This window comes from Manis pentadactyla, chromosome 10, assembly GCF_030020395.1.
Source record: "Manis pentadactyla isolate mManPen7 chromosome 10, mManPen7.hap1, whole genome shotgun sequence".
NCBI classification, from domain to species: domain Eukaryota; kingdom Metazoa; phylum Chordata; class Mammalia; order Pholidota; family Manidae; genus Manis; species Manis pentadactyla.
Window position 1 is genome coordinate 95,086,204 of NC_080028.1, and position 13,883 is coordinate 95,100,086.

General features: G+C 57.5%; 2 protein-coding genes across 16 annotated transcripts in view; both read left to right on the plus strand.

Annotated features, from left to right (window-relative positions):
• The window catches only part of DTX2 (deltex E3 ubiquitin ligase 2), a 39,770-nt gene extending 35,553 nt beyond the window's left edge, over positions 1 to 4,217 (plus strand). For all 9 annotated transcript variants that reach the window (XM_057487261.1, XM_036904468.2, XM_057487260.1 and 6 more), the window contains 4 exons: positions 44 to 202; positions 856 to 1,017; positions 2,315 to 2,404; positions 3,592 to 4,217. In XM_057487261.1, the coding sequence (XP_057343244.1) occupies positions 44 to 202; positions 856 to 1,017; positions 2,315 to 2,404; positions 3,592 to 3,819 (639 nt within the window). In that variant the 3' untranslated portion in view covers positions 3,820 to 4,217. The remainder of the gene's footprint in view (positions 1 to 43; positions 203 to 855; positions 1,018 to 2,314; positions 2,405 to 3,591) is intronic.
• Positions 4,218 to 4,516: 299 nt separating this feature from the next.
• Positions 4,517 to 11,317, plus strand: LOC118922123 (uroplakin-3b-like). Of its 7 annotated transcripts, none has more exons than XM_057487267.1 (6): positions 4,517 to 5,279; positions 6,747 to 6,896; positions 7,123 to 7,357; positions 8,321 to 8,400; positions 9,249 to 9,378; positions 9,873 to 11,317. In XM_057487267.1, the coding sequence occupies exons 1-6, from the start codon at positions 5,249 to 5,251 to the stop codon at positions 10,030 to 10,032; spliced, it is 786 nt and encodes a 261-aa protein (XP_057343250.1). In that variant the 5' UTR covers positions 4,517 to 5,248; the 3' UTR covers positions 10,033 to 11,317. The 7 variants fall into 7 exon arrangements, 5 of the variants coding, with proteins under 5 accessions (XP_057343250.1, XP_036760371.1, XP_036760370.1 ...); XM_036904476.2 differs by having other exon boundaries at positions 4,903 to 6,590; XR_008992198.1 differs by having other exon boundaries at positions 4,903 to 6,896; positions 8,321 to 8,371; positions 9,873 to 10,020.
• Positions 11,318 to 13,883: the final 2,566 nt, after the last annotated feature.

Below are 13,883 nucleotides of genomic sequence, written 5' to 3' on the forward strand. Positions count from 1 at the left end.
GTGCAGTGGGCTGTTGTGAGCGTGCCGTTTGGTCTCTCTCCAGGACTGCATCATCTGTATGGAGAAGCTGTCCATGGCATCTGGGTACAGTGATGTGACTGACAGCAGGACCATTGGGCCGGTTGCTGTAGGCCGCCTTGCCAAGTGCAGCCATACCTTCCACCTGCTCTGCCTGCTGGCCATGTACTGCAATGGCAACAAGGTGCCCGCACGGCTGCTCAGGGTGGGGGTCAGGGATAAGCTGTCCACAGCCGAGTCCTGGTCGTGCTGTGTCTAGGCAGGTGACTGCCCTGTGAAGGACCCAGGCTGGGCTCAGAGGTAGCCTTGAGATGCCTGCAGCCCTTGCCCTGCAACAGAATGGGACTCAGCAGCTGGGGGCCTGGGGGCGGCACCTGGCTTCTCATCCTTCAGTGGAGTTTAGCAGGAATGGATAAAGGGAACTGAGTCACATGGCAGGTCTTTGGGCCTGGCTTGCCTTCTCTCTGCAGTGTCCCTGTGCCATCCTGTACCAGCACCAGCAGTCAGCTAGTGGCAGGGTTTCTCTTTGCTTTTAAGCATGATTACAGTGTGGAGACTTCTGCCCACAAACCTGTTTTCCTACCTAATGGCCATCTCCTGCTACCTTGCCCCTTTAATGAAAATTATATGAATTTCTGGTGTAAAACTTACCTTTCCAAGGAAGCTCTTAGAAGAGTTTCTGGGAGAGAGGCTGGCTGGGAGAGGGCGATCAGCTGGGAATGCGCTGCACAACAGCAGCAAGTCTGGGTGCCTGTAGGTTGTTCCTGTCTAGACAGCAGTGTGGCTGTGCCTGGAGCTCAGGCAGGGCTCAGTCTGTGGTGCTCTGCCTTGTCTCAGGATGGAAGTTTGCAGTGTCCTTCCTGTAAAACCATCTATGGAGAGAAAACCGGGACCCAGCCTCAGGGGAAGATGGAAGTGTTCAGGTTCCAGGTGTCCCTCCCTGGCCACGAGGACTGCGGGACAATACTCATAGTTTACACCATTCCTCATGGCATTCAGGTAAGGGGTCTGGCACAACAGGAGCCGGCTTGCACTGTTCTGGAATCAGACTTTTTGGGTACTCTTCTTCCTGCCCTGCCCCTCTTCTAGCAGTTTGCCACCGGGTCACCGAGAGGATGCCCAAACTGCCAAACTCTGGCTCCCAGGGACGAGGAGTCCCTAGTGCTGAGGTTAGATCAAGCTCTTAGGGCTGTGGAAGCAAAGAGATGGTCTTTAGCTCTTTCCTGAGTCAGGGTGGGCTTCCTGGATGCAGAAACATCTTAGTTGGACTTGTACTGGGGAGAAAGCCAAGTGTATAGGCAGGAAGAACACTTGTGTTGATGGGCTGGATAACTGGGGAGCCCAAGGGAGGGAACCCAGGGGGCACAGCATGGGGCAGGGAGCTGCCAGCAGTGAGGACTGACTTCCTGAGAGACCAGCTCAGTGGCCACATCCAGGCCTGTGTTGGGAGTGGCAGGGCTGGCTGGGGCTGGATGCCAGGAACAAAACAGAAACCTAAGCAGAAGGCACCAGGGTTCCAGTAGAGACCCAGATAGGAGCCGTGGCCCTGTAGCCTCCTGCTTTGGGCCAAGGTTAACCTCAGAGTCTGTGGCAGGTTGGGAAGGTACAGGGCAATGGGGACCAGTTGCCAGATGGGGCTCATCCATGACAGATGGGGTATCCCTCTGTTTTGTTTAACCGTGTGCTTTTCCCTGGTTTCCCTCCACTTCTCCATGGCTCAAAGTAAAATAAAAAACATTCCAGACTGTGTTAGAGCCACAGAGCGAGAGGGGAATTTAGAGTTGTACGCGTGTGTCATTGTGTGTTGAGGGCAGGAGCAAGAGCTGCCTGCTGTCCCACACACACCCTTCTGTCCAGTTCACTGCCACTGTCCAGTTCACTGCCACTGTCTCGGGTTTCCCTCCACCCACTTCCAGAGTGGACAGTGGAGGGGCTTGTATGCTGAAGTGAGGATCCTGCCATGCAGTCTGGAGAGCTCAGTGCCCAGAGGGCCAACGAAGCAGGAGCCTGTGTCCTGGCTTTTGATGGGTTCTGGCCTCATTGGGGCAAGGGCACGTTAGCAGGAGTATCTAATGCCAGGCAGAGTGGCATGGTTCAGGGAGGGCATGAGAGGCCCTGTTCACATTGGTGTTTGAGGGGCAGGATTTGAGATGGTGATTTATTTGGTCACTTGAGCACAGGAATAGCCCCAGCGAGGAAGATGGAGGGGTGAGCTGGGCATACTGTCCTGTGCCCCTGTGTACCTAGTAGCCCCTCTCGGGGCCCTTCACTCCAGGTGTCTGTATTTCCCCTGCAGGGCCCCGAACACCCCAACCCCGGAAAGCCATTCACTGCCAGAGGGTTTCCCCGCCAGTGCTATCTTCCAGACAGCGTGCAGGGCCGCAAGGTAAAAGCCACCCTTGGGAAGGGGCCCCTGGTGACAGGAGACCAGGGGGCTGGCTGGGCTGTTGGCCACTCCGTTCTGGTGACCTGCTGTGGGTTAGGCATCCTCGGGGTGCTGGGGGTACAAGGAGAGATGACTGGGACTTCATAGGTGCATGAGCAGCAGGGGAGGAGAGGCTGTCTTCAGCCTCTTGGGCTGGGCCATGTGCTCTTCAGACAGGCTTATGTGAAGCAATGGAGGGACTAGGTCCATTTTGGACTGGGTGACCTGGATGGCCTGCGGAGCCACCTCTGAACTGAGATGCGAGTTGGGACTTTCCAGCTCTGAGAAGAGCATTCCAGCTGGGCAGAACAGCCAGGGTGGCTTTGGGGTGGCTTTGAGGTAGACTGGCTGGGAGGGTGTGAAGAGCCTGAGGGGCTGTGAGGCTGGTGAGGGGAATGAAGTGGGTGGGTGAGGGGAGAGAGATGGCCAACAGGGGAGTCGGGTTATTCTGAGCACTGTGTGAGGCCACAGGAGGCAACAGCAGGAGTAGAGCTGCTGGTTTTAGGTTTGAAAGCGCTGCCCCTGCTGCTGTGAGAGGAGGGCAGCAGGAATTGGGGGGAGCAGGAGGGCCCAGATTCTAAGGGACAGGAGCTCATTCAAGATGTATGGGGTGAGCAGTGAGGGGGTCAGGATGGCCCAGGGGTTGGCTTGAGTGGCTGAGCAGCTGGCAGTGGCCTCTGCGGTGGAGGGCCGGGCATGGGGTGGGGCCAAGGCTTGAGTGGTGGAGGTGCCTATATGGGGTGCTGTTGGGCCATTCGGTCGGCTGTTGGAATTCTGGGAGGTCAGGGCAGGAGCTGGGGGCTAGGGCCCCCCACAGATGGGTTTCACACCCTGGGACTACAGATGAGGTTATAGGAGGGAGCAGAGTGGAATGCAGGTAAGGGCCTGCTCCAGCCCTGCCGGTGGTTAATGGTACAGGCTGAGGTGACTGAGGGCCTGTGCCCTGCAGCACACCTGGCCCACAGCTGGCATTTGGTGGCTGGTAGCTGTTGTCATCCTTATCCTCATCGCAGGGGCAAATCAAACCAGTGGGGGGTGTTGTGGAGGCAGTCAGTGCTCCCAGCAGGGTGACACGTGACAAAGGGAAGACACAGGCCAGTTGCCTGTTGACCAGGCCCTCCTCATCCCTCTTCCTCCTCTGAGGGCAGGTCCTGGAGCTGCTCAAGGTGGCCTGGAAGAGGCGCCTTATCTTCACAGTGGGGACGTCCAGCACCACGGGCGAGACGGACACGGTGGTGTGGAACGAGATCCACCACAAGACCGAGATGGACCGCAATGTGACAGGCCACGGCTACCCCGACCCCAACTACCTGCAGAATGTGCTGGCCGAGTTGGCCGCCCAGGGGGTGACCGAGGACTGCCTGGAGCAGCAGTGACCTGGTCTGGCTGGACCCCTCCTCACCCCACCTGTAGCCAGCTGCCCCCTCCCTCCACTGCAGCTGGGCTATCCTGGAATGGGCAGGTGGGAAGATGCCTTCCTCAGAGGCTGGAAGCTGGGCTTCTCCTGCCAGCCTTTCCCCCTTCTTCCCCCCTCCAGGCCTGGGTCTGTGTAGGAATTGGGCGAGCCTGGGGAGTTGTACTTGTGGGGGCTTAAGGTGCAGCTACCTCAGTGCATGGGCCCTCTGTCATCGGCAGCTGCTTTGGGCCCCCAGTGCTGGGGGCCTGGTGTGGAGTGAGGAGAGACCACCCTGTCCTCAGCCAGGGCAGGCATAGGTTTGGGGTCAGCTTCTCATACCTCAGATGCTCTGTTTGCAATAAATGCCATATAACCAAAGTCAGCAGGCCTGATGTATTTGTCTAGAGCAGAAGGCAGCTCATAGTCCCTGTTCCCTAAATGAAGAAGTGAGCTGCAGTGAGGGCCAGAGAGCTCGTGGCTCTGACCTGTGTGCTAGCCTGTGCCCCACTCCAGTTACCCTGGCAGGGTGCAGTCCAGCAAGTACCAGGCCTCCCACTCCACTTCCTTCCCCAGGGTTCTGGTTTACTGAACAGTACTCCTGGGGAAGGTGCTGCCATCCCCATTTTACAGGTTTAAGGGCACAGTGACTGGCCTCAGGTGTCAGGCTAGTAGTGAATCTGGGGCTGGGATCCAGGCCAGGATTGGTCAGACACCATCCTCAAAAGTTCTTACTCTTCTCAACCCTCTTAGAAGGAGGACAAGATGCTCCCAGACTTGTTGCCTTCCCAGGGGAGTGACTGTGGCCTGGAGACGTGGCCGCAGTCAGAGTGGGTGAGGGGCACTGCCTTTGTAAGGCCCTTCTCTCCCAAGGGAAAAAATTAAATTCCACTTCGTGGTTTGTTAGTATTTTTTTCCATCTAAAGTTGTTTTTTTTCCTTCTGATTAAAATATATATATTTTTATGGGCCCCTAATGCTATTGGCCCTGGGCACTGTGCCTACTGTGCCTCATGGAAGAATTGGTCCTTTGGAGGGATCTGGCTGGACCCAAACCTGTTTGTTTCCACGGTGAGACTCGCTCCCCTGGCTCAGAGTGTGGGAGCTGGGTGAGCACCTGAGCGCCCCTGCCCTCTTGGCTCCCACTGTTAAAGTACAGTGAGAATCAGAATGGGAGAGAATGTTTGCAAATCATATACTTGATAACGGTTGACCTAGATCCAGACTACATAAAGAACCCTTACAACTAAACAACGAGAAAACAAATACCCAATTTTTAGAAATGGTTAAAGGACTTGATTAGTCATTTCTCCAAAATGACAAATGGCTGACAAGCACATGAAAAATGCTGAACATCATTAAAGAAATGCAAATGAAGACCACAAAGCGATCCACTGCTTCATACCCATCAGGATGGCAAGCATCCAAAAAAAAAAAACTGAAAGTAAGCAAATGTTGGTGAGGATGTAGAGAAATTGGAACCCTTAATCCGCTGGTGGTGGGGATGCAAAATGCAGCTGCTTTGGAGAACAGTCAGGCAATTAGTGACTCCAATAGAAGTTTAATGGCCCAGCAGCTCCACTCCTAGGTATATATCCAGGAACTGAGAACATGTCCCCACAAAATCTTGGACATGAATGTTCATGCCAACGTTATTCACAAGAGCCAAAAAAGTGGGAACAACCCAAATGTCCATCAGCTGAACAGATAAAATGCGGTCTATCCAGGCAATAGAATGTTACTTGGCCATAAATAAAAAGTCCTAATGCATGCTACAACTTAGAGGAACCTTAGAAACTACATTAAGGGAAAGGAGTCAGGTGGAAAAGGCCACGTAGTGTGTGATTCCATTTATAAGAAATGTCCAGAATGGCCAAATCCACAGAGGCTGAAAGATGAGTGGCTGCGGCGGGAAGGAGGGAATGGGGAGTGAATTTAATGGATATGGTGTTTCCTTTCGGGGGGATTGTACAACCTTGTGAACATGCTAAAAACCATGGAGCTATAAAAGGGTGAGTTTTATGGAATGTAAATATAATTTTATAAAAAGAACTAAAGGGACTAATGTAAGTGGGAGACTTTGACAGCTCTCAAGGGCACTACAGCCTTTTCTCTGGCTCCAAGTTCTTTTGGATGAGGGAACGGAGGAGGAAGGGATGCTGTGGCCTGGTGGCTGGAGGGCAGGGCACAGAGATGGCAGCAGCGCCAGGGGGCTGGAGCTGGGCATGCTGGGGCCACCCCACTGCTGCTGGAATTCCCTGGGTGGGGTTGGAAGGCTGGAGGGAGGTTCCTGGCACCTGGGTTGCAGGAATCTCAAGCATGTGGCCCTAAGCCCATTTCCAGAGACTGGCCATCCTCCCCAGGGCTGGAGGCTGGGACGGTGGGCTGGCCTGGTTGGCACCTGGGGGTCCAGTGGCCTCTCCCTTGGCCCTGGCAGTGGGGCCTGGCACTCACTGGGCTGCCCAGCACCTCCCAGTGGTGGACTGGGCTGTTGGGAGGGGTGGGGTGCAGTTACATTTTCAGGTCTTTCCAGCCTTTGGCCAGCCTGGCAAACCTGACTAACCTGCTCCTCCAGGCCTCACGTGTTGGGGGTAGGGGGTACTGCAGGAGCAGCCAGATCAGCCGCAGGCTGTGGATGTGGAAGGCAGGGTGCTTGGGCAGGCAGCCACCATGGGGCTCCCCCAGAGGCAGCCTGGCTGGTGGCTGCTGCTCCTCGTGGTGGCGCTGATGTGGCCCCAGCCCTGCGTGAGCCTGGGTGAGTGGGGGTCCCGGGATGAATGCCTCTGGTCATTCCCAAGGGACTGGGGCAATTGCTGGAGTGACTGGACCCTGGGAGGCCACCCCTTAATTGGGAGAGGCAGCTGCAGAGGCAGTGGGCCTCAGGGCCTCACTCCTTTCTCCACGGCCACAGAGCTGATCCCCTACACGCCCCAGATAACAGCCTGGGACCTGGAAGGGAAGGTCACGGCCACCACATTCTCCCTGGAGCAGCCTCACTGTGTCCTGGATGGGCATGCCAGTGCAGCCGACACTGTTTGGCTGGTGGTGGCCTTCAGCAACGGTGCGTCTGGTGCAGGTCTGGGGCCTGGGGTGAGGGCTGGGGCAGAGCAGAGCTGCAGAGCTGTGGAGCTTTATCCTGAGGGACTCTGAGAGGGTGACAAAGGAGACTGATTTGTGTCTAGAGGGGGCCTCTGGGACCTGGGGCCTGGAGGGCCAGGGCTGAAGGCCTTGGACGCAGTGAGGGGCTATGCCCTCCAGCCCAAGCTGTCTGTCCCTCCTTCCCGCAGCCTCCAAGCACTTCCACAACCCGAAGACACTGGCTGAGATCCCAGCCTCCCCACAGCTGCTGACTGATGGCTACTATATGACACTGCCCCTGTCCCTGGACCGGCTGCCCTGTGAGCACCTTGGGGGCAGCAGGGGCATCCATGTGCTGCGAGTGGGCAATGACCCTGGCTGCCTTGCTGACCTCCACCAGCCCCCCTACTGCAATGCCCCCCTCCCCAGCCCTGGACCTTACAGGTGGGTCAGGGCTGCCTGGGGGAGAAGAGGTTTCCAGGCCAGGGGCTGCCCTCCCTAGCCTCCTGGTTGTAGGCAGGGGCAGGCCCCTCCCCTTTGCAAGTCTTGATTTCTTCTTCCATGGGGTTGAACAGCACGCATTCCAGCTGGGCGGCAGGCAGAATTCGGCCTTCCCAGAAGGCCTGGCCACAAGGAGGAGGTGGGCACCACATTGCTGGTAAAGGTGGGCTGGGGTCTGCAGGCCCCAGTGAGTAGGTATGAAGTGGGGAAGCAGGAGAGACTACTGCCCACTTTTACAGGTGAAGAAACTGGGCACAGAGCCCCAGGTGGCTTGTCAAGGTCAGGGGTATGGCCATGATGGGAGAGCAGTTGTCCCTAAGAGGGCCTCAGCCCAGGCTGAGGCCAGGTGTCTTCAGGGTGACCAAGTCCAGCGGGGAGAAAGGCAGGTGGAGCAGGGAAGGTGGGGTGTGCCTCTGCCCATCTGCCCCCCTCTGCCCTCTCACCAGCCTTGCCAGGCCCACTTTCTCACCTTGCCCATGCCCACTCGCTGGCTTGGCCTTGTCTCACCTCGGCCCCCATCCATAGCAGCCACCAGAGCCGGCTTCCCTCTGTGCCAGCCTGCCTGGGTCCCTCATTGTTCAGAGACCTTCCACAGCTCCCTGCCTGAGCTCCTCCCCCAGCCGTGCTGAGCCACCCTGAGGCATCCTGTAGGTTCCCCCAAACCAGATAGGGTGTCTGGAAAACAGCAGGTCAGATGGACTGGGGCTGTTGGCACAGGTCACCATGGCTGGAGAGGTCTCAGAAGGTTCTCAGAGCAGGGCCAGGTTATGGCTGGTCCTGATGTGCCCCACCTTCCCCCATCATAGGAAGGGCCTACAGCCTGGCCCAGGAGAGCTGCCTGGGGCCTGGCTAAGGCATCTGACCAGTTGGGGCTGGGTGAGACCTCACCCCTCCTCTTCTCCCCAGAGTGAAGTTCCTTCTGATGGACGCCAGAGGCTCACCCCAGGCTGAGACCAGGTGGTCTGACCCCATCGCCCTCCACCAAGGTGGCTCTGGGGGAGAGTGCACTGGGGAGGGACTCTCCAGGATGGTGGGGGCACAGCAGCACCAGCCATAGCCTGGCCCCAGGGGCGGTAGCTCCGGGGGAGGGGCACTCTGGCTGAGGTCTGGCCCTCGTGGTCATCCTCTGCAAAATGGTCCTGTTCAGCTGGTCCTCCCCCTGCTGCCATGAGACTGGGACTTGGGGGCAGTGTCCAAGTCAGGCCCACTCCCCAAAAACAGAACCTCATCCTTCAAACTGGCAGAGGCACTGGCTCTGTCCATCCCCCCATTTTTGCCATCCCTTGGGTGCCCAGGCTCCAGCCCAGTTATGGGCAGAGACAGCCTTCCCCTCAAACGGGGAGCAGCCCTGTGCCCAGTGCCAGGTGGAGGAGAAGGGCCAGGGCAGGCGGTTGAGGCCAGTCAGGGCCATGGATTTGGGAGGCTTCCATCAGCAGGACCCAAGGGGCCAGTGATTTACCAGGCCGGAGTGTCCAGTGTGGGGCACGCCTGGGAGACAGGCTGTGGAAAGAGGAGGTAACGGGGGGACCTTATCATGTGAATGCCAGGCTCCAGGGAGCCAGGCAGCCACCAGTCAGCCCTGAGGTCTGCCGCCGCTGTTCCTGTGGTGGGCGGCCTTATTGGTGGGAACAGCCCAGAGGGTGAGAAGGCAGAGGCTGGGTTCACGGGTGGTCCGGGATGGCAGGGCACCAATGCCCAGTTGAGATGGACAGGTGGCTGGGTTTGGGAGGCTGTCTGGGGTCGTGGGGAAGTTAGGCCTTGGGCGTGAGCATGGGTGGGGAGGTGACTGCCCTGAGGTTGAAGAGCAGCCTCTGAGCAGCTGCTGTGTGTTCAGGGAAGGCCTCAGGGTCCATCGACACATGGCCGGGGCGGCGGAGTGGTGATATGATCGTCATCACTTCCATCCTCTCTGCTCTGGCCAGCTTCCTGCTCCTGGCTTTCCTGGTGGCCTCCACCATGCGCTTGTGAGTGGGGGTGCCCCTGGGGGCCCCTCTCCCACCCGGAGCCTCTTCCCTCTCACTGGCCCCAGCACCTGGAAGCTCTCCATGAGCCTTGTGTTTTTGATTTGGGGTGGGGGGTGCCCCTTCCAGGGACATGCTGGGAGTTTCCACCCTGAGTATCTCACCTGGGAGGTCAGGGAGGGGGTGCAGCAGCTCCTCTGCTGACAAGTTCAGAGAAGGGGCTACCTAACTCTGCCTCTGTCCTTCAGTGTGAGGTTGGCCCAGGCCCTTCTCCTCCTGGGACTTGTTTTATCTCCAGTGTGCCCTCTGCCATTTCAGAATTGACACCAGGGTAGTCAGGGTGGCCGCCTGGAGGAGGCCAGCCTCTACCTGGTTCTACAGAGGAGGAAAGAGAGACCAGAGGCTGCAGGAGGAAGGACCTGGGTGGCAAGGGGGCCCTGGCTTGGCAGCCCACTCCATCCAGCAGGGATACACTGCCTCCTCCTCATTCTGTGTAGCTCCAGCCTGTGGTGGCCCAAGGAAGCCCCCGAGCAGCTGCGGATCGGCTCCTTCATGGGGAAGCGCTACATGACCCACCACATCCCGCCCAGCGAGGCTGCCACCCTGCCTGTGGGTTGTGAGCCTAGCCTGGACCCCCTCCCCAGCCTCAATCCCTAGCCTGGCCAGTGAGGCTGGGGCTGGGGCAGTGAGGACATGGGGGACAAGCGCCCTGTGCTCCTTCTCAGCCCCAGCATCCACATGCCTCTCTCCCCCATCACACTTCCCCACCTGCCTGAAATCCCACCACCATCAACCCTGACATTTCCTGCCTTCTCCAGACAACCAAAGTTGCATTCAGGGGAGTTGGGGGGAGGGTGGTGCTCAGGCTGGGCATCCAGCCCCCACCTCCATCCCTACCTCTGTTCTGCTTGGCTTCCTGCGAGTGAGGCTGGAGGTAATATGGAGAGGCTGCCCTGAGTGGAAGCTCCCAGGCTCCAGGAGGAGGACTGCAGGGGGCCGTGCTCTGGTCTGGGCCCGTCAAGGTGTGTGTGAAGCCTGAGCCTCCCTGGGTCCCTCTACTCCACCTGCCAGTGGCCAAGGCTGCAGTGAAGCCTTCGGAGACACCTCTACTGTCACTGAGGCTGGGACCTTTCTGAGGATGACCGGAGTGTAGGCATAACTTATGACAACCTGGCCACTGATTCAGACGTCCTTCCAAACCCCTTGCACACACATGGCTCATATCCTTATACACTCACTCTCAATCCACAGACGTTTATTGACTGCCTGCTGTGTGTCATGCACAGCGTTAGACATGGGACTTCCCACCTAGAGGCAGAACCAGTGCTGATCTTGGGAATCACTGCCCTGGACCTTAGATGACCACGGGTCCAGATGTGGCCTGTATCTGTGAGGGCTGTCACACCCTCAGATTGTCATATGCCCTCGGACTCACACTCCTCAGACGATCGCCCCAGTGGGCTCTCTCTGGCCCGGGAGCCCCCTATCACCCGGAGGACAAGCTTCAAACTACCGCGCAGCATCTCTCTGCCCGCCCGCAAGACCGGTGGTTCCCTCTGGGCCACATGGCGGCGCCAGTGCGCCACAGGCCCTGGCCCTGCGCACGCGCAGTCCGACTCACAGCCCAGCAGGGTGCCGGCCGGGTGACCTGCCGTTGAAGAGCAGCCGCCATTCAACAGGATTGGTCAGGGCCCCAGACCTTACCTCGGCCAAGCCAGAGAGAGGAGCAATCACGCTGCTGCTTGAGGGCCTACTGTGTATTGGCCAGTCTGCACAGCTGCCACCGCTTTCTGGATGGAGAAAGTGAGGCCCAGTGACTTGCCCACTGCCCTCTGTCCACTGCCACCTCCCGCCAGTGTCCCTGAGCTGCTCCCCAGCATGCAGGTGCTCCGCAGACGACCCTCCCTCTTTGGAGGTGAATAAACGCAGTCTGGGTCCTCCATCACCTGAGCATGCCTGCACTGGTTTGGGGAGAGGAGCATCTGCATGCAGAGTCCAGCCTGGCCTCACTGTGTCCAGCCACCCCACCACCAGCCCCTAGGGCTGCCCTGAGTCTGTCCCCTTGATTGCTAGTCCTAATTGTACTTTGAGGTGCCCCCTTCTAAGTGGTCACAGTGAAAACCACCCCTGTATGCAGGGCCAGGACACCTGTCACTAACCCAGCTTATGTGGACTTAGCTGAGCTCCCTCCCAGGCAAGGGCTTCCCGGGAGGCTGTGCTTTCCAAACCCATGACCCCTGGTTCCTGGTGATCTCTCCCCCATCCTGCCTGCACCCCAGACAGCCACAAGGTCCCCTCCAGGTGCAGACAGAAGCAGATCTAAATGCAGTCGGGAGCTCGGGCCCTGATTTCCTGGGTGGCACCTGGTCACAGGAGCCAGCCTCTTTGGCCAGCCACTTTTGAAATTCTGCTGCTGTAGAACCCAGGTCCCTCTTGGCCTCTTGGAATTGGAGGAGGTGCCACCCATCCTCGCTGGCTACCCCCAGCAGAGTTTATTGACCTGTCCTCACCCAGCCTGGCTCCAATACCAGGAAAGCCCTCGAGGCTGAGATGCCCAGCTTGGAGCTTGTCCAGATAGTACAGTAGGATGGTAGGGAAGGGGAGGAGTCCACTGCTATTTGCTGAACGACAGCATGAACCAACCTGCCCAGGACCCAGGATCAGCCAGGAGGAGGAAGTGTCCCAGGTTCTCCCATGTCCTGGGGCCCTCATCCGATTGCTCTTAGCACCTGAATCTGTGCTGATCCTAGGCACAGCCCCTTGATGTCCTGTGCATACCCACAGCTGCTCCTCGCTTCTGAACAGCCCCCCAGCACCCTTTAAGGGGCTCGTCTCACCCCATCCAGCCACCTGGGGCTAACCATGGAGTCAGGCTCTAAGCAGACTTCATAACAGAGTGGGTGAGGTGAACCCAGGGGCACAGGAACCCAACCAAGGTGGGCAACCGACCTCACCTGAGGGTCAAGGGAGCTTCCTAGGGGTTGAGATCTGAAATGAATCTTCAGGGGCAAATGGAAGTTAGTCAAGTAGGAGAGGATGAGAAAGCGATTCAGGGGGACCAGGTGCAAACTGTCTTGCCCTGTGGTGGCACAGATGGTCCCCTGGGGTGGAGAGGTGACAGCAGGGACTGGGGGTTGGGGAGCTGGTGGAAGGGAGGTTGGCCTGCTCTTCCAGGCAGATGGAACCAGGGCAGATGAAGGCGACTAGAGAGGAAGGAAATTTCAGAAGTATTCGGAAGGTGGTCCAGGGAACTGGGGGCTTCTTAGATGTGTGGGAGATGATCCAGGAGAGGTTTCTGATGTGGGGGTGGGGGTGAATGCAAAATGGAGATCTTTATGTTCCCAAAGTAGTTCTATCTCCCCAACTTGCTTCAGAGCAGATTCCCAGGAAAGGGGTCCTTGGGACATCATCTTAGCGGATGGGTGAGTTCACAGGAACATTAACAAATTGTTAATATTTTATAAGGAAGGAAGCCTACTGCGGGTCAGCTAGAGGCCACCCTGTGGGCCTGCCTGGCTGTGGGTATTCTGCACCAGGGCTCTGCTGGCAAGCATGCAGTGTCATGAATCCACATGGAGAAGGGCGATGGGCTCATCCTGCCAGCCCCAGGGAGCTGTGCCAGGGAGTTCTGCCCCAGAGGGACCACAAGCCCTGCATGGGCCAGCTCATGATGGTCTTCAGCAGAAAGCCACTTTATGGAGAATCTTTTATTAAATGATGTTTTCCATTTTCCTCAGGGCCCTCTTTGGGGAAATGTCTCCAAATCCACTGGTCCAGAACATAATGGCTGGGTGGCTAAAAACACGTTCATTGTTTAAAAAGGAAAAAACAGCAATGACTGTGGGGGCGATGACTAGCAGATGACTCATCAGGCCAAAAATCAAGGCAATCTAGTTGGTAGCAGGTGGAAACCAGGCAGCCAGGCACCACCCCTCCCTCTCTCTCAATCCCCCTGGTCACCTTATTCCTCCTTTCCTTGCCATTTTCCCTGCACTCCCCAGGCCAGCCCCCACTGTCTTTTTCTGGGATGTCAGCAGCTGCCCCCTTGCTGGTTTCCCCCAACCAGTGTTCTTGACCCCCTTACTCATCCTCCTTCCAGGACCCAGAGGGACCAGATTATAACCTTGCTTACAACTTTCAGAGACATCCTGCTTCAAGAACAGAACCTGGATTCAGCATCTCATGAATACATCCCTTGCTCCCTGTGTTTCAGCCACACAGGCCCCATCAGCCCTGCTGCCACAGGGCCTTTGCGCTTGTTTTCCCCTCTATGTAGAACACTCCTCTACTTTGCACCCCTTCCTCTGGATTATTCCTCAGCTCCAGCATCGCTTGTTCAGAGAAATGCTTCCAGTCCCTCAGCTCTCCTGGAGCTGTGTTATTTTCCTTCTCAGCACATTTTCCATTTTGTAATTAGACATTTAAATTGGTGACCTGTCACATCTCCGCCACCAAACCGTAAACTCCAGGAGGGCTGGGACCACATCAGGATTGCTTTCCGGGGTGCC